The following is a 20,363-nucleotide window of genomic DNA, read 5'->3' on the forward strand; positions in this document are numbered from 1 at the left end:
GCTTTCTTATAAAATGAATCTCAAAATTTCTGTTTTCTGACCCCACCACAAAAAAAAAGGCAACTTCAAAAGAAACCTGGCGTATTGCATCACGTTTTCTTTAATATGACTTTTCCACCCCTCTGAAAACCTTTAATACACTACTTTCTATGTACCGGTACAACTTGATTCAAATTGTGCGCCCTCCCAAACAAGACAACAGTGGCGACGAGAATGACCAATTTAGAACTTCTACAACCATCACAGCAGGAATATTCTAGTATTTCTAAACCTAAGTCACGAAATAGCAGGTGTGATGTCATAATGCTGGATGACCACATTTCAGCTCCCTTGACTTCAATATTTTACCTCATCAACGCTGATTAAAGATCCTTTTAAATTAAACCACAGCAAGTGTTAAAGGAACTGAAAAGTTATTCTCTGCACCCGGAAGCACGAGATGGAATCCAAGTGGTGTCGGCAAAGACAAGGAAATGCATTTTTTAACAATGACAAAGTAATGTAATACTCACCAAGGATTCTGAAGTGCTGTATATCGTTAACACTCAGTTGTAGAGCAATATTGTTTTTGCAAGAAAAAAGGTTTTTATTGTAACATGGACATGTTGGTAAATGAGTGCATGTCTACCTAATGGGCACATCACATGGCTGCTGCATAGCCGCGGGGTTTGTTCTCTTTCTCGATAAGAGGATGCCGTTCCGCAAAGGCCGGGAGTGAGAAACCTTTTAGGAGCCAAGGTTGCGCCGGGACACGGCGCTTGATGTAGACGGCGGCGGCGGGCACGGCCAGCGCCATGACTACGCCGCAGAGACTGGCGAGCAACAGCCATGGCCACATGGCATGCAAATCCTCCATGTAGGGACGCAAGGACTCGGACAGAAGCAGGTCTAAAGAAGAGATGAGGGAAGGTTGTGACAAATGGATGTTTTTTTTGTTTTTTTTTGTAAATATCCATGACAAATTTTGTTTTCCTTAGCATCAGTGGCAGCTTCTGGCATATGCATTATGGGCGGCCCCACGCTTTCAAAAAACCAAAACTGTTTTCAATAAAGTTCGGTCTTCAACAAACCTAGCCAACTACATATTATTAAACATCAAAAACAATTTAGGAGGAGTCAAAGAAACAAACACACTTTCATAAAGATCATCACTATATTAGTCGAGTCGTTGGACACTTACTGGCAGCCAGCAGGCGTGAGTACTCGTATCCCAGCTCTTTGCTGGTTATGAAGTATTCTCTGTTGGTGTGCAGGGGCAGGAAGGGAACCATGTGGTACTCGCCGTTGTGTCCAATGGGGGCGTTGGAAGTTGGGTACTGGGACGGGTTGGCCCTGTGCCTCCTGAGCCACTCTTCATAGAGACTTTACATGGGGAAAATAGCACAAAGTGGAATGTGTGTTAGTAGTCAGTGTATGCAGTAGTTATTCAAAGTGCTTCACTTTTACCACATTTTGTCAAGTTACAGCCTTCATCCAAAACGGACAAAATTATGATTTTTTTTCTTATTTTTTCCCTTAACGATGAAGCAAAATCTCTGCCTCAACAGCGAGCCGCACACCCGAGCTTACAACAGCCGACTCGACACTCTCATTCGTTGACTCCCACATCACTTACCGGGCCAGACGCCACCTTTTAAAGCCACACACACTCAAAAGTCACAGATATTTTGTGTAACGTGAGGATGGTGACCCCAAGAGGATAATAAATAGCTTACAGATTTGGTTCCGAAAAAAGGAAATCAAAACGCAGTGAAATGTGAGGATGCTAGCGTGTAACTCGCCATTGCAACCTATAAAATACAATTAACTCATTTCCTATTAGCCAGCTGTTTGGCGACATCTACGGGCATGCAAAAAATGCTGATAGGTATGAATTGGTGAGTTTTTCCAGAGTTTAGGTTCCAGAATCGGGCACATTGCGATACATTCGTATGGTAGGTTGTATTAAATCCGCTAACATCAATAAATTGGTCATCAGGCGTGTGTGTGTGTGTGTGTGTGTGTCACCTGTCCACAAAGGAGTGGTGCAGTAAGAAAATGGGGTCGTTGGCTGAGCCCTGCACAGAGGACATGGATCCGTTCATGAATATGTGCAGAGCAGCATGCATGCCCATACGAGTGCTGCTCCCCAAACCTGTCTGGGGGTCCCCAAATCCTGCAAAGGGGACAAACATGATCACACAAGACAATTTGAACAAATTACAAATTTATTGACTTTTTGCATTTTGCCAACCTTCCATGGTGTTCCGGAAGCTCATATTGGCGGTGCGGTCCATGGTGCCCGTGTCGTAGTTGGCCAAGCTGAGGGTGAAGGCAACGTCGGCAGAGGTGGGCAGCCGCGGCACCCGGTTGCGGTCGTGGTTGCCGGGGTTACGGCGGAGAGGGCCCTCGGCTTGGGCGTCGCACAGAACGCCGCGAGCGTTGTAGTCCTGCGATTGGGAGCACAGCGACTGGAGACGGAAATGGACAATGTCAACGCATTGAATTCAATAATAACAGATTAAAGAAACTATGAGTCTTCAACCGACCGAACGTACGGATATTTACGTTAACACGAAAGACAATTTAGTCTTTGTCAAACCTAGTTAGTGTGCTTTCCCAACAGAGACATTCATTCATTCATTCATTCTCAGAATGGCTTATGTGAGCACTTCTCCTTTGCCGAGATAATCTATCCCTCACATGGGTGTGGCACATCAAGATACTCATCAGACAGCATGATTCTAGCACAGGTGCCTGCCCTCAATTAATGACCACTCTAAAATGTGCAATCGGGTGGGTCCAGGGCTACGAACACCGGCAGCATCTTTAAATTTTATTCAATTTACAGTCTCTGATAAAGCTTGCGCATGCGTTTTTCTCAACAAGGACAATTTCAATTCTTCAAACATTTTCGACGGACATTTTTCAGTCAGAAACTAACGAGTGTTTTCATTAAGATGATTTAGTCAACAAGTCTAATTAAGTCTCTTTTGTAAACAACAAACAATTGTAATTCTCTAATACTAAAATTTTTGCGTAAAAATGGAAAATTTTGACTTCAACAATTCTTTCTTTTTTTCCGATACACTTTTCAGAGTATTTTTAAACATCAGAAGACAATTTGGTCTTTTGATGTTTAAGTCCTCAATAAACCTCATAACGTACATTACATTTTCTAAACAAAGCTGTTTGTCTTCAACAAACCTAGCATATTTATTTATTTTTAAATAGTATTAACTAAAAGAAAAGAAAGCTATTTGGAGGGGGCAATAAAAAAAAAAAGTGTATTTATTTACCCTCCAGGAAGAGAAGACTGAGCCAGGACTAAGCAGACTGGGGTCCCGGGGATTCCGGTCCCCCATTAGCTGGTCAGTGCACACGTCGCATCCCTGCGCATCCCTCCAGTCCCAGAAGGGGATGGCGAAGCTGTCGTCCCCGGTTATCTTCCTGATCTCGCGCTCCCAGTGCAGCAGGTAGACGCGGTGCCACGGCAGGAACCCGGGCGCCCAGTGGGCAAAGTCCACGTCGGCCCACACGCTTCCCGGCCCGCCGAGCAGCGCGTCGCGCGACACGTAGTAGTGCATCCACACGAAGACGTCGTACACGGACACATTGGCAAAGGTGGGGTCGGAGCCGTTCTCCATCTCCCGGTAGGTCCCCGTGGCGACCACGTAGTCGCTGCTGGGCGTCTGCTTGGCCAGGTTCAGGTAGGACACCAGCTGGATTCTCTCGGCTCGGGTCAAGTGGAACACGTTCCTCCTGAGGGACTCCCTCCTTTCAAGGCAGTTGTCCCCGAAGTAGCCGAACTTGCAGTCGGCACAGCTGAACCCCATAAAGTTGCCCATGCACTGGCAGGTTCGGTTGTAGAACACCAGGGGCCACCTCTCCCGGTCGTCCACCCCTCGGAAAGGGTACTGCGTCCCGTCGAGGGTGTCCGGTACCACCACATCCCGGCAGAAGCCCCGACCGGAGCTGGCCCCGCACGCCGAGCCGTCCCCATCCCAAGGTGGGCAGCACTCCTTGGCCAGCAGGGCCTGGCGGGTGGCACACAGGCGCGGGAACTGCTGGAGCCCTGGCGCCCAAAAGAGCGTGAAAACCACAGCAGTGACCAACATCACAGCCAGCGTGGCAAATAAAAAATAAAAAAAAATAAAAAAGGCCTGGAACACAGTCCGTCACGCTTTCAGCCTTAAAAGTCCTTCCTACAGAGACCACGCCTTCCTCGCTGAGTCCGGTCACATGCCGCTTAACCTCAGGATGAGGCTTTCACTGATGCCATTAAGGAGCTCACAACCACTCAGATAGAAAAGATTTGCTGCACATTTTTTAAATGATCAATGCGGCGAAAAAAGAAACTTGGGCCAACTTCAAAAGAAAGAAGCGCTTTACAAATATTTAACACATTAAATCGCAATTGAAGCAAACACTTTATGGACCCATTCAAACTCAAACTACAGAATGAAAATCAGAGCGAATCCTAATTTTGGATGAATAAAATCATATTACTACAAACAACAAAATGCAATTCAGAGTAAAAAATAAAAAGTCAACATTTCACACGTTGAAGAGTAGGTAAGTTGGAATAAGGAAAAAAGTTGTTAAAGTTCCATGCAAAGCTTTGAGGTAGAGATTTTGTCTCAATCTATTTTTGCAACTTCAGTTATTCGATTCATTGTTTTTAGCCGTACAAAACTAAATTCATGAAGAAATCTTGCTCAGTAATAAGTACTGCAAGAAGTGAAAATCCAGAAATAGAAATACACCTGTGATCTCGCAAGAATACGTTGTAATCGTGTGAAAATTAAAGTAATTTAATGCAAAAAAGGAATCTTTTACCAGAAAAAAATAGCAATCAAGAGACAGTCATTCAAAAAATATTTACAAAGGCAAAGTGTAATAAAATTAGAACTTTTTTTTTTTTTTTTAACGAGTTAAACTGTATTTGAATTAGAATAAAGTCCATGTATCACGTTATTAACGTCAGGTTAAGGCTTTCCCTGAAGCCATTAGTGGGTTCACAACAACACAGAGAAAAATGATAAGCAATGAAGCCGCTCACACGCTCAATATTAAGATAATCAATGCAGCAAAAAAGAGAACGTTGGGCCAACTTTAAAAGGAACAGTTTTAAAATCTTTGAACAAAGCGAAGATTGTGTCACAACTTTGCCGGAAATAAGTCTTATTTCTACGAGTTGTGGTATAATAAGAAAACTAACAAACGTCCCATATTTACAAGAATTGACTGATGTCACAGAAAACATTGTCGATTTGGAAGAGTGAACCTGTCATGTGAGAAAAAAAAAAAAGACAATTTTATGAGAATTTACAAATTTCTATTAGAATTAAGTTCACATAATAGGTCATGGGGGGGGGTCAAAATTTCGCTAGAATTTGCTCTGACTAAAATTCTGTAGATTTGAGCAAACAACCATAACCCATGATCGCCCCACTAAAGTAAACAGAGCCACAGTCAAAGCTGCAAAACCACAGCAATAAAAACAATAAACAACAACAACAAAAACCCCAAAGGCATGCGGAACTGTAGGCCTTTGTGGTATGGGCAAAAGAAACTAAAGGGAAAAACTCACCCAAATTTATAAATTGAAGAATTTCAAAGTGAATTGTGGAGTCATATGCCTGAGCGAAGGCAGATGAACACGCACAAGGCCCGCTTGACTAGATGCCACAGACAAAAGATGCAGTGATGCCATAAACCACCATCTGCCTGAAGAGAGAAAACGGTGATGCTGTACAAACAGTGCATTCTAAGAAAAAACAACGGATCTCACACTAAACTCCTTCATTCAGGGCTTATTAATCAAAACATGAGCCGAGTGCAAATTATGTCCATCTGGTGTTCAATGGCTTCTTTCATGTAGCATTACAATGGCCCATAAGAAAAGTAGCGCCCTAAGCTACATTATGTACTTTGGCACCATTACTTTCAATTAAACAAAGAACCAAAGTCATTATATTCACCTGGACGGGTTCCATTTCCGTAGCATTAGCATGTTCTTATTATGAAAAAATACAGGACTCCAATGACACGCCGTTGGAAACAAATTAAGTGCAAGGTCCGCTTTTGATACGGTGCATCTTCATTTGTTTGACATGAAATATGTTTGTTGGGGTAAAAAACAAACGCACTTTTGAAATAAAGGATAAAAGAACTCTTTACCCATACTCACTTCAGTGACGAACAGGTGGAAAACGGCGTCTTCCGGAGCGGATCCACTCACGCGTGCGCAACAACTTCCTAATAAACTCAGCGCCCGCCAAAAGCGAGGCAAAAATGGCGGACCTGTAAAATAATAAGTTGGAGCCCCTAGCAACAAATGCATTATTCACATTAAATGGCATTTAATAACGTAGAAAGTGAAACGCGATCGCAAATCGCCGCTCGTCCATGTTCAATCGTGTTTCCTATATTATCTCCGCCATAATCAAGTTTCATGCAACGGCGCCAACTAATGGCACGGAATGCACTAAGGTAAAATACGCGAAACCACATTGATTTTAACGCCAGATTGTATTAACAAGTGATGGGACGCGGGATAAATGATTATTAGTATTTGTTACCAGTTTACTTTGAAAGCACCAGCCCTTTCATCCCCTGGTGATGCTTGCGCTGATGAAACCGTCCGTGAGTGGGAGGGGACGGGGGCGAGAAGGCTGAGACAGCTCGAGGGAGGGTGCGGGTATTCGCTGGCGCTTCTTGTGGTAGTGTTCTTGCTAAACGTGCTCCAACCAGATGAGCTATGATGTATCGACGTTAAGAAGATTCACAATTTCCCTGTGATGGAGACGCTCACCTGCGCGTGGACTACTTCATGGATGCTGGAGGACAGCAGGTAGGCTGAAAGAAAGTTTGAGCATGGATAATTAATTCATGGTTTCAGAGCACCTTTGATCAATGCAGGATTGGAGAGCAATGTGTTTTTATTGATACATTTAGAAATCATGGAAGGTATTACAGAATAAGGCTCAACAATGTGATTTCTATGCTTAATTTGTGACTTGCATTTAAGTCTAGCTGAGCCCCCAGCAGCTGCACTATGAAAGCCCCAAAACGTTGAATATTCAACGAATACACCCCCCCCCCCCCAAAAAAAATAAAAAAATAAAAAATCATAAACAGGCTTGTCTAACTCCACCTACACTCGTTGGACTTAGCCAGAGTGTTCCTGCTCAAACATTCAATACAGTATTTGTCATTTGTTCATTTCATGCGATTCATTTTCAGACTGAATTACTATACAAATAGATTCAGAAGCTAAATAGAAACATAATGCAAAATTTATTGTAGACCATTTTTAGTAGTTTGTGCTTCACAGCATGGAAATTGGCCACTTCACTATAAATGAAAAAAAAATAATAATAAAATAAAATCGCATGCCAGTTTTTTTTTTTTAATTGTATTTTGTCTAGAAAAAAAGATTTTACACAATAAAGTCTTAATATGACATGAAGTTTTAATGGATGTATTTTAATGAGTAGTCTTCATATTGTGAGAAAATATCATTCCTATTAAATAAGCATTACTTTCACAGAATTAAGTTGTAATATGAGAAAAATGTGGTAACTTTATAAGAATTGCCAGTAGGCAGTTTTTCTGGCAATATAATGGGGGGAAAAAGTCATGATTTTAATACAAAAACAGTTGTAAATTTACAAGAATGAAGTCGTGTACAAGAATTAAATTGTAATAGCACACAAAAAGTACATTTTACAAGGAGAAAAATCTTTTAACACGGATAAAGTAATACGACAAGAAGGAAGTATATTTTTTTAGGAGAGTGAAGTCAGAAGTACAAAACAGTATAAAATATATTGTGATAAAGTACAGTTCGTCACTATGAAATTGTATTTCTACAATACGCCTGTAAAGTTTCATGGAAAATCACTAGCTACTTTGTTTGGGGGTTAAAAACAAGAACAAACAGAGAGATTAAAACGTAAAGTCCTTGGTGAAAGTAATGAAAAGTGAGCATTGTGTGTATTTGCCACCCACAAGCCCCCACTGGCCTTGCTCCAGCTTCACTGTTTGTGGCTTCAGCACCATGGACAGCAGTGTGTCGTTGCACTTGTGGAATGTTTACTAAAAAATGATGCTATCATTCTCATCAAGAAGTCTAAACGATACCAGTGAGCGGCACTCATGTGGAACTCATCTCTGAGAAGATGGCGGCAGCTATGAGGAGGAACGCCGGGGTGGTGTGGAGACTGGGGGTGTATGCACGGCTGCTGGCAGCGAGCGTACTGCTGGGAGCCGAGCTGAGCCGACTGGGTTCGGGGGATCGGGTCGGAGTCGGCGCCCAGAACAACGAGAGACGGGTGCTGGCTCGCATCCCGGGCGACATCATCATTGGAGCTCTCTTCTCCGTCCATCATCAACCGCCCGCAGACAAGGTGGGCACTGTCGATTTTAAATATTAAGTGTGGTGTGACATTTGTACGGTGACCTCTCTCAGGTGCACGAGAGGAAGTGCGGGGCGGTGCGTGAGCAGTATGGGATCCAGAGGGTGGAGGCCATGATGCACACGCTGGATCTGATTAACGCTGATCCCAACATTCTTCCCAATATCACTCTGGGCTGTGAGATCAGGTAAATTCTCAACATCCACATAAAGCGTGAACAAGAGTGGTGCTGGGATTGAGCCCAGAGGCACACCTTTGTATGTACCCGCAGGGACTCGTGCTGGCACTCGGCCGTGGCCCTGGAGCAGAGCATCGAGTTCATCCGGGACACGCTGGTATCCAGTGAGGAGGAGGAGAGCCAGGCCAGGTGCGCTGCACCTGGCGGCGTTGCACCGGTGCCGCAGAGCAAGAAGCCCATCGTGGGGCTCATCGGGCCAGGGTCCAGTTCGGTGGCCATCCAGGTGCAGAACCTGCTCCAGCTCTTCAACATCCCGCAGATCGCCTACTCGGCCACCAGCATGACTCTCAGTGACAAGGTTAGGGAAACTTCATGGCCTAACAAATGATCAAGTCACCTTTCGCTAAGCATGGTAGTATAACAATAGCATTTTGAGTGAACAAGCTAACAATTGTGCTCCACTATTTTACAGGTAAGATAGTGGCGATTTTGAGGATTTAAAGGATACAAACATTGCACCTAATCACGCTCGTTAGACTAGCCGGGTAAGCTTGCTAGTGCAAGGCATAGTATTCTGTTCATTTTTTCATGCTGTGATTGGCCAGTCTGTTTCAGAGGCGTGTCTTAGCAAAAAGGTGAATTATGACCGCACTTTTTATAGACAAGCGCGCCTCCATCTTGATGAGTGTCCGTCCTCCAGAGCCTGTTTAAGTACTTCATGAGGGTGGTGCCGTCAGACATGCAGCAGGCCAGAGCCATGGTGGACATCATCAAGAGGTACAACTGGAGCTACGTGTCTGCCATACACACCGAGGGTAAGGTTTCAAACGCTCAGGATTTTGACTGATGTCGAAATGTTATCAATTACAGTAGAAATGCAGTCGCTTTGAAACCAACGGACATCATGGAAATGATCCGGACAATATTTGATGTTGGTTTAAATTGGGTTTTCAAACCAGAGATGGGGTTGCAAGCCTGCGTTGAAGTTTCCAAGTGCAGTTCAGGGCGTGAAATTAGGGCTTCGAGCCTGGTTTCAAGATTCTTCTTGCGCCTCACGTTTTTTTTGAAACATTCTTAGCCGTCAGCTTCTTAAACTCCCAGCGCCAGCGATCGCCAATAACCCCGCCCTCTTCCATTCCCCCACCTAGGTAACTACGGCGAGAGCGGCATGGAGGCGTTCAAGGACATGGCGGCCAAGGAGGGCATCTGCATTGCGCACTCGGACAAGATCTACAGCAACGCCGGCGAGCGCGCCTTCGACCGGCTGCTGCACAAGCTGCGGGCCCACCTGCCCAAAGCCCGCGTGGTGGCCTGCTTCTGCGAGGGCATGACCGTGCGAGGCATCCTCGCCGCCATGCGCCGTCAGCGCCTGGTGGGCGACTTCCTGCTGGTGGGGAGGTGAGACGGGGAAGACAGCTCGTTCTCGTCATATACAAAGTACATGCCATCATCCGTCCATCCATCCATCCATCCATCATCGCCATGGAAACCAAAAGGTACTGCTCTTTCTGCTTGCTCTTGTGCTTTTCTAAATGTGTTCAAGAGTTGGTTGGAAGGAAAGCGTGCGGAGGAGTGGAAGGGAGGGCTGGCGATGGTGGGGAGAGGGTCGTAGAGCTGCTGTTGGGCGGGGGTGGGGGGGGGGGGTGGGGATAAGCGGCAAGGGGGTTGGCGCAGCCGCGTCTCCCAAGAAGGTGTTTTATTTTAAGGTTGCCAGGCGTTCTATAAATGCTTCTGCTCATTAGGAGACGCACATGTGGGCTGCAGCGGGAGGAGAGCAAACATGTCGAGTAACCTTGAACTACATATCGTAAAACACGCCGTCCACGCGTGTGCTGCGCTGCTTTGGTAGCTCGTGCAGTGGCGTCCATGTCGTCGCCAGGCGTGTTTGTGAGACAAAAGTGCTTCGTCGTCGCCGTCGTGCAAATGCGCCGGCAGGCCATGTTTCATGTCACATTTTTGATGTGAGTAAATGTCAAACAGAAAAAGTAAAATTGTACATTTGTATCCATAAAGGTGTGCTAAAAAAGAAAAAAAAAAGATTCTGTTTTAACACCTCATGCATCCATTTGATTTTTTCCTAGTGTAAAACGTGTAGTCAGATCAAACTGAAATGTGAGAATTATTTTAAAATATGTATTCAAAGCTTCTAGGCTTAATGATGGTGCATTGTAAGGGACAGGGTTTCAAGTCAGGGATAGGATTTCAAATTACGGTGTCAAGTGATCGGATTTCAAGTTTTGGTTCGGGTTTCAAATAAGGTCAGGGTTATGGTTGCAAATAAGGGTTTAAAGCCATGTTATGTTTCGAGTCAGGTTTCAAGTTAGGGTTTCAAAGTTATGTAGTTTTGAATTAGGGTTTCATATTAAGGTTTCAAGCTAAGGCTATGTATTCAAACTGCAGTTTCAAGCTTGGGTTGGGGTTTCAAACGAAAGTTAGGGATGCTAAATCCGGGATTCAAGGGTTAGGGTTCGGTAAAATTAAGGTTCGTGTTAGGGCATCGAGCCTAGGTTCAAGAGGAAACAAGTTGTTAAAAGAATAGTGTTTCTGTGCATCGTCATCACATTCGATACAGCTCGTGTATCTTGTATTCTATTGGAGGTGTACCTAATGAGGCGTCCGGTGAGAGCCGACTGAAAACCACATGACCTGACACATTAAGTGAAGACCATATAGTGGGACCGGAGCCAAATAAGCTCGCGTCTATTCTCATCGCTCCCGCCGGACGCCGCTTGATTGCACCTCCGCACGCGCTCGCCCGTTTCGAGACATAAAAAAGCAGCCAAAGTTTACGGCGGCGTCCCGGAGTTACACAAGCCCGGCGTGGGCGTCCATTTTGTAACGCATCCTCAGAGAGGCCACGCGCTCGTGGTGAGAAGCACACGGGACTCTGACTCTGATAGTTTGAATCACTCCTGAACAAAAAAAAAAAAAAAAAACAACCCACGCGCCCGAGCGCTCAGGGCAGCGATCGCACCGCCGCCTGTTCCTACACCACCTACACGCACACACACACACTTCTAGTCAACACGGGCGAACTTTGAAGTAGATCTTTTCCCCGAGTAGCCACTTTGACTGCAGAGGAACAAACATCATCCGGTGTTCAAATGAACCAAAAATAGGAAACCACTTGTTTCGATTGACGAGCACACTTGATGATAAATGTCGACGTCCTGATTCCAAACCTAAATTAGAAACCTTAACCTTGGCTTGAGTCTGTAATTTGAAACCTTATTAAGATGGACTTCAAACCAAAAATTTGAATGAAATTAAAAAAGCAGCCAGTCACCGATGCTGCCGCTCCTCCTGCTTTAGCGACGGCTGGGCGGACCGCTACGACGTGACGGACGGCTTGGAGCGCGAGGCGGCGGGCGGCATCACCATCAAGCTCAAGTCGGCCTACGTGACGTGGTTCGACGACTACTACCTGAAGCTCAAGCCCGACACCAACCTGAGGAACCCCTGGTTCCCCGAATTCTGGCAGCACCGCTTCCAGTGCAAGCTGAGGGGCGTCCCGCAGGAGAGCGCCGCCTACAACCGCACGTGCAGCTGTGAGGGATCGTCCTGCCGGTGCCGGTAGGTGGCGCTAGAGTGGCTTTTAAAACGTCCCTTCCGTTCAGGGAGAGAGTCCTTGCGTCACCAGTACGCCCAGGACACCAAGATGGGCTTTGTCATCAATGCCATCTACTCCATGGCGTACGGTCTGCACGCCATGCAGCAGGACCTCTGCCCGGGATATAAGGTACATTCGAGAAACTGTTGGAAACAATCACAAGGCGGTTTCAAGGGCGGTTTTCAAGGCAGGTTTAGGGTTTCGAGTTAGGCTTAGGGTTTCAAATGAGGCTCAAAAAGTCAGGGTCAGGATTGGAAATTTGGGTTTCAAGATAGGGTCATTGTTTGAAATTAGGGTTGTAAGGCGTTGTTAGAGTTACAAGTCTGGGTTAGGGATTCAAAACGGGGTTTCAAATGTAGGATTCAAGCGGGTTTCAAGTTAGGCTTGGGGTTTCAAATGAGTGTCTGTGTTTCAAAGTAGGATTTCAAGTCAGGATTACGGTTTCAAATTAAGGTAAAGGTTTCAAATTAAGAGTTTCAAAACAGAGTTGGGGTTTCAAGTCAGGGTTAGGGCTTCAAAATGGTGTTAGGGTTTCAAATGAGGCTTAAAAAGCCAGGGTCAGGATTTGAAATTTGGGTTTCATGATAGGGCCATTGTTTGAAATTAGGGTTGTAAGGCGTTGTTAGAGTTACAAGTATGGGTTAGGGATTCAAAAGTAGGATTCAAGCCAGTTTTAGGGTTTCAAAAAGGGGTTTCAAGTTAGGCTTGGGCTTTCAAATTAAGGTAAAGGTTTCAAATTAGAGTTTGAAAACAGAGTTGGGGTTTCAAGTCAGGGATAAGATAAGATAAGATAAGAATGCCTTTATTGATCCCACAGTGGGGAAATTTTCGTTGTTACAGTAGCAAAGATATAGATAGGGCTTCAAATTAGGTTTTCAAATTGGTGTTGGGGTTTCAAGCCAGGGTTACTGTTTCAAATGAGGGTTGAAGTTTCAAAGTAGGGTTTCCAATTTCAATTTCCAGCCAAGATTAAGGTTTGAAAGTAGGACTTCAAGCCAGCATTAGGTTTTCAAATTAGGGTGAGTGTTTCTCACCAGGTTTAGTAAACGTAAGAAAGGCTGAACTTTTGCTGCGTCCAGGGTCTGTGTGAGGCCATGCGGCCCATCGACGGCCGCCAACTTCTGGACTTCCTGATGCGAACCAACTTCACGGGCGTGTCGGGAGAAGTCATCCACTTTGACCAGAACGGAGACTCACCTGGCAGGTGAGAACGATGCACGTGGCTTTCCACCCACGCGACGGTCCACCGACGGCACTTTTTGTCCCAGGTACGAGATCATGAACTTCAAGCAAATGGCCGATGACGAGTACGCCTACGTGCACGTGGGCAGCTGGGACCAGGGCGGCCTGCGCATGAACGACCAGGAGATCTGGAACAACGACAGCGACGTCATATTCTCCGTCTGCTCCGAGCCCTGCCAGAAAGCCCAGATCAAGGTGAGACCACGGCAAGAGCGCGACTGGCTTTCAACAACAGCTGACACAAGGTGACCGAGGAAGATTGTTACCAGTCACAGTTTTCACAACGACGACGACAAAAGTTCAACACCTCTGCTGTGATCTGCTATCCGAGCGAGAACGCGCTTGATTTTTAAGGATATCGTCCACAAGATGGCCAAATTCAAATCGCAATAAATTTCTAGCTGCCTCTTTTAGTGCCGATTTTCGTATAGTGAATTCACTTGACGGGGTCTTTTTTTTTTTATTTTGACGACGATGTTGACAGGTGATCCGCAAAGGCGAGGTGAGCTGCTGCTGGACGTGCACGCCCTGCAAGGACAACGAGTTTGTGTTTGACGAGTACACCTGCCGCGCCTGCCAGCTGGGCTCGTGGCCCACCGACGACCTGCGTGGTAAGAAGATTAAAAAAAGGAATGGTACAAAATCACAATGAAATTCCATTGTTCGTCCCCGCCTAGGTTGCGAGCCCATCCCGGTGCAGTACGTGCGCTGGGGCGATCCAGAACCCATCGCCGCCGTCGTGTTTGCCTGTCTGGGCCTACTGGCGACACTCTTTGTCACGGCTGTCTTCATCAAGTAAGTCCAATTGAATTTGATGAATTCAAATTGCAATTGCGGCGTAGTCGAAGGCGATTTTTAAATGACAAAGGCAGCAATTTAAAAAAAAAAAAACAAAAAAAAACATTCATTTCTGTTGGTCAGTGTTATAAATAATCCTATACTAAATAGAGAAAAATGAAAAAAAAAAATAGTGCCCAACTCTGTCAGGGAGTCACATCACGAGACTCTGGCTGTCATCTGATTGGCCGGCAGGTTCTGGGACACGCCCGTGGTGAAGTCATCCAGCCGGGAGCTGTGCTACATCATCCTGGCGGGCATTTGTCTGGGCTACGCGTGCACGTTCAGCCTGATCGCCAAGCCGCACCTCGTCTACTGCTACCTGCAGAGGCTCGGCATCGGCCTGTCGCCCGCCATGAGCTACTCGGCCCTGGTCACTAAGGTGCCAAGCGTCACTTGCCATTTTCAAAGCTGAACATAAACGGCGATGCTGGTTGAGCTTCCAAGTTGTTCTAATTTGCGCTGCGTGATTATAAAAATAAAACTGCTCACATTTAAAGGGGAAGACGACCTTACACAGCATTTTGATTTCAGTTGCTTTTGTGGCATATGAGTTAAGCAGTGAAATCGACCTGTTTTTATCCATCTCAGAAGGGGGCGGCCATTTTGTCACTGCAGTCGACTGAAAATGACATCACACTTGCCTAAGGGCTCAGGTAAGCGACCAATCACGGCTCATCTGTTTTCTGAAGCCGGGCCATGATCGGTTGTTACCTGAGCAACTGCGACGTCATTTTCAGTCGACAGCGAATGACAAAATGGCCGCGCCATGAAGTGGATAAAAAAAGGGTGGATTTTGCCGCTTAACATAGTCCACAAACACAATATTAATCAGAATATCAAGTTTAGCCCGGTGGAGGTGCCTGAGGTACATATTCTTGTCAAGACATTTTTTGGGGTTGATTCCGCTTTAAAGATTCGTGATCAACACGGCTGTATGGTCAATCATTTTCATTTTGCCAACACTCCTAACATCTGTGGTAGCAGCATTAATAGAAAAAAACAAACACACACACGAAAACCAAAGAAAAAGCATTGTGGAGTTAATCCTTTAGGTGCTTTTAAGGCATGTTATTTCCAGTTGCTTTATATGAAAATGAAGGAGAGGAACTGTGGGAGGCCGCGTGAGGATGAAAGCAAAGATGGACTGCTTTGTTCACTGTTGGCTGGGGGGTACAGTACATGCCGTCGTGGGAGTGAGGAAGGGGGATTATCAATATGTATTTATATATTTGTGCTCAGCGGCTCAATAAGCACTTGATCTATTTTGGAACGCAGACCAACCGCATCGCTCGCATCCTGGCAGGCAGCAAGAAGAAGATCTGCACCAAGAAGCCTCGCTTCATGTCCGCCTGCGCTCAGCTGGTCATCGCCTTCCTGCTCATCCTGCTGCAGCTCGCCATCATTGTGGCGCTGCTCGTCATTGAGCCCCCAGAGGTGCGTTTCGGGGGGGGGTTGTATGAGAGGCCGGGGTGTTGAATGGCGTGCGTGCCTTTAAACAGCTTTTGTTTTGACTATTTTTAGACGGGCAGAAGGGGTGCGCCAACTGCGTGAGGAAACTAAAGGGGCTCGTTGCTTTTGTTTTGCCAATTGTTTAGAGCGGGGGGGTGTGCCGACTCAGGATGCTGAACGAGGTTGCGTGGCTTTCAATTGTTTTGAGGGGGGTGCGCCAATTCTATCAGGATTCTGAAAGGAGTGCATGACTTAAAATGGCCTTTTGGTTTCCTATTTTTTTTTACCCACCCGGATGTGTGCCTTTAAGAGGGGGTGCACCAAATGTTGAACTGAGTGCATGTTTTAAACTGTTCGATATAACGCATGAAATGCGCCCTTCAGGTGATCCACGACTACCCCAGCATACGTGAGGTGCACTTAATCTGCAACCTCACCACTCTGGGTGTGGTGGCGCCTTTGGGCTACAACGGCCTGCTCATCCTCAGCTGCACCTTCTACGCCTTCAAGGCAAGCCTGCACACGCACCACGTGTAGTCGTTATGGTCAGTTATGGAGTTTTTCTTCTTTTCTCGGCGCAGACTCGCAACGTTCCGGCCAACTTCAACGAGGCCAAGTACATCGCCTTCACCATGTACACCACCTGCATCATCTGGCTGGCCTTCGTGCCCATCTACTTTGGCTCCAACTACAAGATTATCACCATGTGCTTCAGCGTCAGTCTCAGCGCCACCGTGGCGCTCTGCTGCATGTTTGTGCCCAAGGTAAGGACCGCCGCCACACCTCCCTTGACGAGCCCCCTGCCTCTTTAAGCGTCATATTCCGCGCCGTCAGGTGTACATCATGCTGGCCAAGCCGGAGAAGAACGTACGCAGCGCATTCACCACGTCCACCGTGGTGCGCATGCACGTGGGCAACGCCAAGAAAGCCGCCAAGGCGGGCAAGCCATCCAGCAGCATGGCCAAACTGTTCAGGCGCCGCTCGTCCGCGCAGGACAATGTCAGGTAAGGGTTTCATGTGGCTATTGCACGTTGGCACACCCCCGTTACCCTGCTTGAATCTTTAAAAAACTGTCAAATCCTGTTTAAAGTCATACACGGATTTCCACACCCCGGCAGACATGGTACAGCCCCTCACAACCAAGCCACACAGTACCTTCAACATCCGGACAGTTAGCGCACCCCCTCTCTTGCACACACTCGAGACAGGAAACACAAAAACGAAGCTTGTTTTAAAGTCACACAACACCTTCAACGTCTGTCTTCAACTGGTGCTGTTTAAAGCCACGTACCCCACTTCGCTACTCTGCCAGACTTGGCGCACCCCCTCGTCCGTGCAGAGACCCTCAAAATTATCAGCAAAATAAAGATCGACAGCAAAGCATCCCCTTCAACATCGTGACACAGGTGGCGCACCCCCGATTACCTCTCACACTCTGAAAAAAAATTGCAAAACAAAGTGTTAAAAGCCAATCACTCCCTTCAATATCATGATGGTTGGCACACCATCACGACAAATGTCAGCATTTCCAGGAATTACCCACATCCTACTCCTAATCCAACACTGCAACAACAGGCAGAATACAAGAAACTGTGAGAAGGAAAAAAAAAAAAAAAAACACCCTGAGGATAGGCGTCCTCATTTTGGTCCATCCTTTGGGAATTTGACCAGGATTTTTCTTTCGAGGAAAGATGAGGGATAACTGAGGGGAATGTACAATTAACTGAAAGGAGGGATGGTGGGAGGAATGGAAGGAAATGGAAGGTTGAAGGTTGAGATTGTGACGTTGAGCTTTGTTCCCAGCTCCAACGGGAAGTCCGCTGCCTGGGAGCAGAACGAGCCCAGCTACAGGCCCAACCTTTGGAAGAGGATGACCTTCCACGTCAAGAAGAAGGACGCCGTGGAAGCCAACCAGACCGCCATCATCAAGCCTTTCTCCACGGGCGGTGGCGGCGAGGCGGCGGCCAGCGTCGAGCCTCAATGGCTACAAGACGGAGACAACACAAGGCCAACACCCGCCGAGCTCACCGACGGCGACATCAGCGTCGTCGGCGACATCGGCGTCGTCGGCGTGGGCGAACTCGGCGTGATGGGCGGTCCGGTAGAGGGCGCCACAGTCATGGAGCAAATCAACTGCGTGGTCAACAGCTTCAACCAGCTGGATGCCGCCGCGATGCCGGCCGGCGCCCACGCCGACGGCCCCACCGGAAAGCTGTACGAGCACCTGGCGCGCCGCATCAGAGACAGGGAGGAACTCGCCGTGCTCACGCCGCCGTCACCGTTCCGGGATGCCTCTCTCAGCTCCGAGGCGAGCTACGACGCTTGCTCCTCGCGCTCCTCGCTATCCGGCGCCTCGGAGGCGGAATACGGGCAGCTGCTGCCGCGACACTACAGCCAGAGTGCTTCCTCTCTGTAAACGCTTCCCTTGGACCAAATTTGTGGTGCCTTGAAAACAGTGGAAACGTTTTACATGGATACGTTCCTTTCATGGTCAAGTAAAGAGGGCATGAGAGTGTGAACGATAATTTACAATACTAATATGCTAATATGTTAATACTAAGATGAACAGGAAGCGGGAACGTGCTTTCCTTTCAGGCTTATATCTTGGAGTTTAGAGGATGGCGGCTTTTCCAAGAACTATCCACATCATTTTCCCAAGCCATCATGGATTCACTGCGTAGGGCAGAGAGAAAAATGTCAAGTGAAGCGGGAATGCTCATGCTAAAAGGGAGCTAAAGAGAGAACATGCTTTTCTTCAGCCTTGTTCCTTGGAATTTTAGAATTTAGCAGCTTTTCCAGGAACTAGCCATGTTCCACTGCTAATACGACATGGATTCAACGGGGGTGAACAAACAAAACAGAGGAAAAGATCAAGTCAAGCGGATGTCTGAATGCTAATGCTAAAAGGATGCTAATGTAGGAACATGCTTTCCTTTCAACCTCATATCTTGGAATTTTAGAAGATGGGAACATGTTCGCCGTTAAGCCTCGTCAGTTTGTAAAGGTGAATATATCGCTTCAGAGATTTCCTGGAACTAGCCTCATCCGGCTCCTAATCCGACATGAATTCACTGCAACAGGTGGAGGAAAAACATCAAGTTTTTCACTTAAAAGGCTGAAAGGAAGAACGATATTTTTCTTTTTGACGGGGGGGAGGGTTACCGATCTTTGAACCTTCACATTCCAAAGAAAATTTGAAAATAAGTGCAGAAAAATACTATTACCTTTAATGTGTACAATATTCATGTTCATATTTGAATTTGCTAACTCTGTTTATTTCGGGTGACTTTTTTCCGGAGACCAGGAAATGTTTACATCAGAATTACTTAATGTGGAACTCTGATTTGTCCAGATTTTTTTTTTTTTTTTTATGCTATGGGTAATAATGCACCCTAAGCACTGTAAAACCTAAAAAAACAACAAAACAGTCTTCGTTAACTTTGATACGTATAATGTCGTCCGTCGTTTACTTTACGCATCCTCTTACGTGTCTTTTTTGAGTAAATGCATTGATGCTCGCTGAACTGAGCTCTCACAAGGACTCCTGATGGTTTCTTATATGTGACTTTCAAGGCGAGTTTTTTTTTAATGATTTTGCTTTAGCAAATAGTATTAATATGCTACATGACTGCTATTTGCTTCTTTGTGTGTGTTTTTCTTATGGATTAATAATACCTTGTGAGAAGTTTTTACGAGCTCGGAAGCAAACATTTATTCAGCTGCAGCTGATGTTTTCTTAACATGTGAATGTCTTTGTGGTTTAAATGGACCAAAAACCACCTCAGGACCGACAGTGTAGCAGAGTGGTAAAATCGTGTTAATAATGATGAGAAGTTGTTTTTTTTTTTTTTTTAAGATAATAATGGCATCTTAGAGCTAAAAATGTCAATTCTTACATTTTTTTGTGGGATGCTGTTGAATATTATTTTTCTTTGTCTCCAAAACACAAGATGGGTTGGATGAATTCTGTTATCGATCGTAAGTGGTTCTTTTGGTGAAGGTCATTTTTCTTATGAGATGATTTTTTAGAATTTACAGTATGCGTGTTGTGGCATGCTTACACACACACGCACGTTGGTGCAATATTTGAATGCAGTGTTGCCATGCTAGCATGTAGCTTTGTGCTAATAGACGCTCTTTATATTAGCGATGCACCGATGAGTTAGTTCAACTCAAAAGCATTTGCCTTGAATTGTTTACTTAAGTTTCAAGTTTAATAGCTTACTACTGAGTGATTAGTTTTTGTGTAAAAATAAAGTGAAGTAAAATTTGATTGAGGCGTTTCCTGTGCAAATGAACAACTGTTTATCTTTTATTTCAAAGTATATTTTGTTGCGATTAATGACCACATCTTGGTTGTCTCAGTCAAATATATATGTGAGGCAACTTAGAATTATTTAAAACAAATGCTCAGGGTTTCAAAGTTGGGTTTTAAGAACAAGTTAGGGTTTCATTCCAGGATTTGGGTTTCAAACGGGATCAAAGCTTTTGAGGCCCAGTTAAAGTTTCAAATTAGGGCTTCCAGCCAGGGTTAGAGTTTCAAAGTAGTGTTTGAAGCCATGATTAAGGTTTCAAGTCAAGGATGGGCTTCGGGATAGGGTGTCAAGCCTGGGTTGGCGTTTGAAATTTAGGTTTAAAGCCA

General features: G+C 45.7%; 2 protein-coding genes across 7 annotated transcripts; one reads left to right on the top strand and one right to left on the bottom strand.

Annotated features, from left to right (window-relative positions):
- Positions 1 to 82: 82 nt before the first annotated feature.
- On the bottom strand, positions 83 to 13,499 carry LOC147133579 (tyrosinase-like). 2 transcript variants are annotated; one of them, XM_086057074.1, is made up of 9 exons: positions 13,388 to 13,499; positions 6,564 to 6,840; positions 6,173 to 6,285; positions 5,573 to 5,709; positions 3,279 to 5,266; positions 2,234 to 2,450; positions 2,008 to 2,155; positions 1,181 to 1,362; positions 83 to 888 (listed from the first exon to the last, which is right to left on the bottom strand). In XM_086057074.1, the coding sequence occupies exons 5-9, from the start codon at positions 4,095 to 4,097 to the stop codon at positions 641 to 643; spliced, it is 1,614 nt and encodes a 537-aa protein (XP_085913200.1). In that variant the 5' UTR covers positions 4,098 to 5,266; positions 5,573 to 5,709; positions 6,173 to 6,285; positions 6,564 to 6,840; positions 13,388 to 13,499; the 3' UTR covers positions 83 to 640. The 2 variants fall into 2 exon arrangements, with proteins under 2 accessions (XP_085913200.1, XP_085913201.1); XM_086057075.1 differs by lacking the exons at positions 6,173 to 6,285; positions 6,564 to 6,840; positions 13,388 to 13,499 and adding an exon at positions 5,964 to 6,160.
- grm5a (glutamate receptor, metabotropic 5a) lies at positions 6,649 to 19,994 on the top strand. Of its 5 annotated transcripts, none has more exons than XM_086057025.1 (18): positions 6,649 to 6,835; positions 8,166 to 8,393; positions 8,456 to 8,589; positions 8,674 to 8,938; positions 9,281 to 9,395; positions 9,729 to 9,978; positions 11,893 to 12,128; positions 12,198 to 12,319; positions 13,270 to 13,394; positions 13,459 to 13,627; positions 13,917 to 14,043; positions 14,110 to 14,227; positions 14,465 to 14,651; positions 15,548 to 15,706; positions 16,106 to 16,231; positions 16,303 to 16,485; positions 16,556 to 16,725; positions 17,525 to 19,994. In XM_086057025.1, exons 1-18 carry the CDS (start codon positions 6,815 to 6,817, stop codon positions 18,135 to 18,137), a joined length of 3,348 nt encoding a protein of 1,115 aa, XP_085913151.1. In that variant the 5' UTR covers positions 6,649 to 6,814; the 3' UTR covers positions 18,138 to 19,994. The 5 variants fall into 5 exon arrangements, with proteins under 5 accessions (XP_085913151.1, XP_085913152.1, XP_085913153.1 ...); XM_086057026.1 differs by having other exon boundaries at positions 6,685 to 6,835; positions 8,113 to 8,393; XM_086057027.1 differs by having other exon boundaries at positions 6,685 to 6,835; positions 8,116 to 8,393.
- Positions 19,995 to 20,363: the final 369 nt, after the last annotated feature.

This window comes from Filicampus tigris, chromosome 17 (assembly GCF_054856515.1).
Source record: "Filicampus tigris isolate MCC_2025a chromosome 17, RoL_Ftig_1.0, whole genome shotgun sequence".
NCBI classification, from domain to species: Eukaryota; Metazoa; Chordata; class Actinopteri; order Syngnathiformes; family Syngnathidae; genus Filicampus; species Filicampus tigris.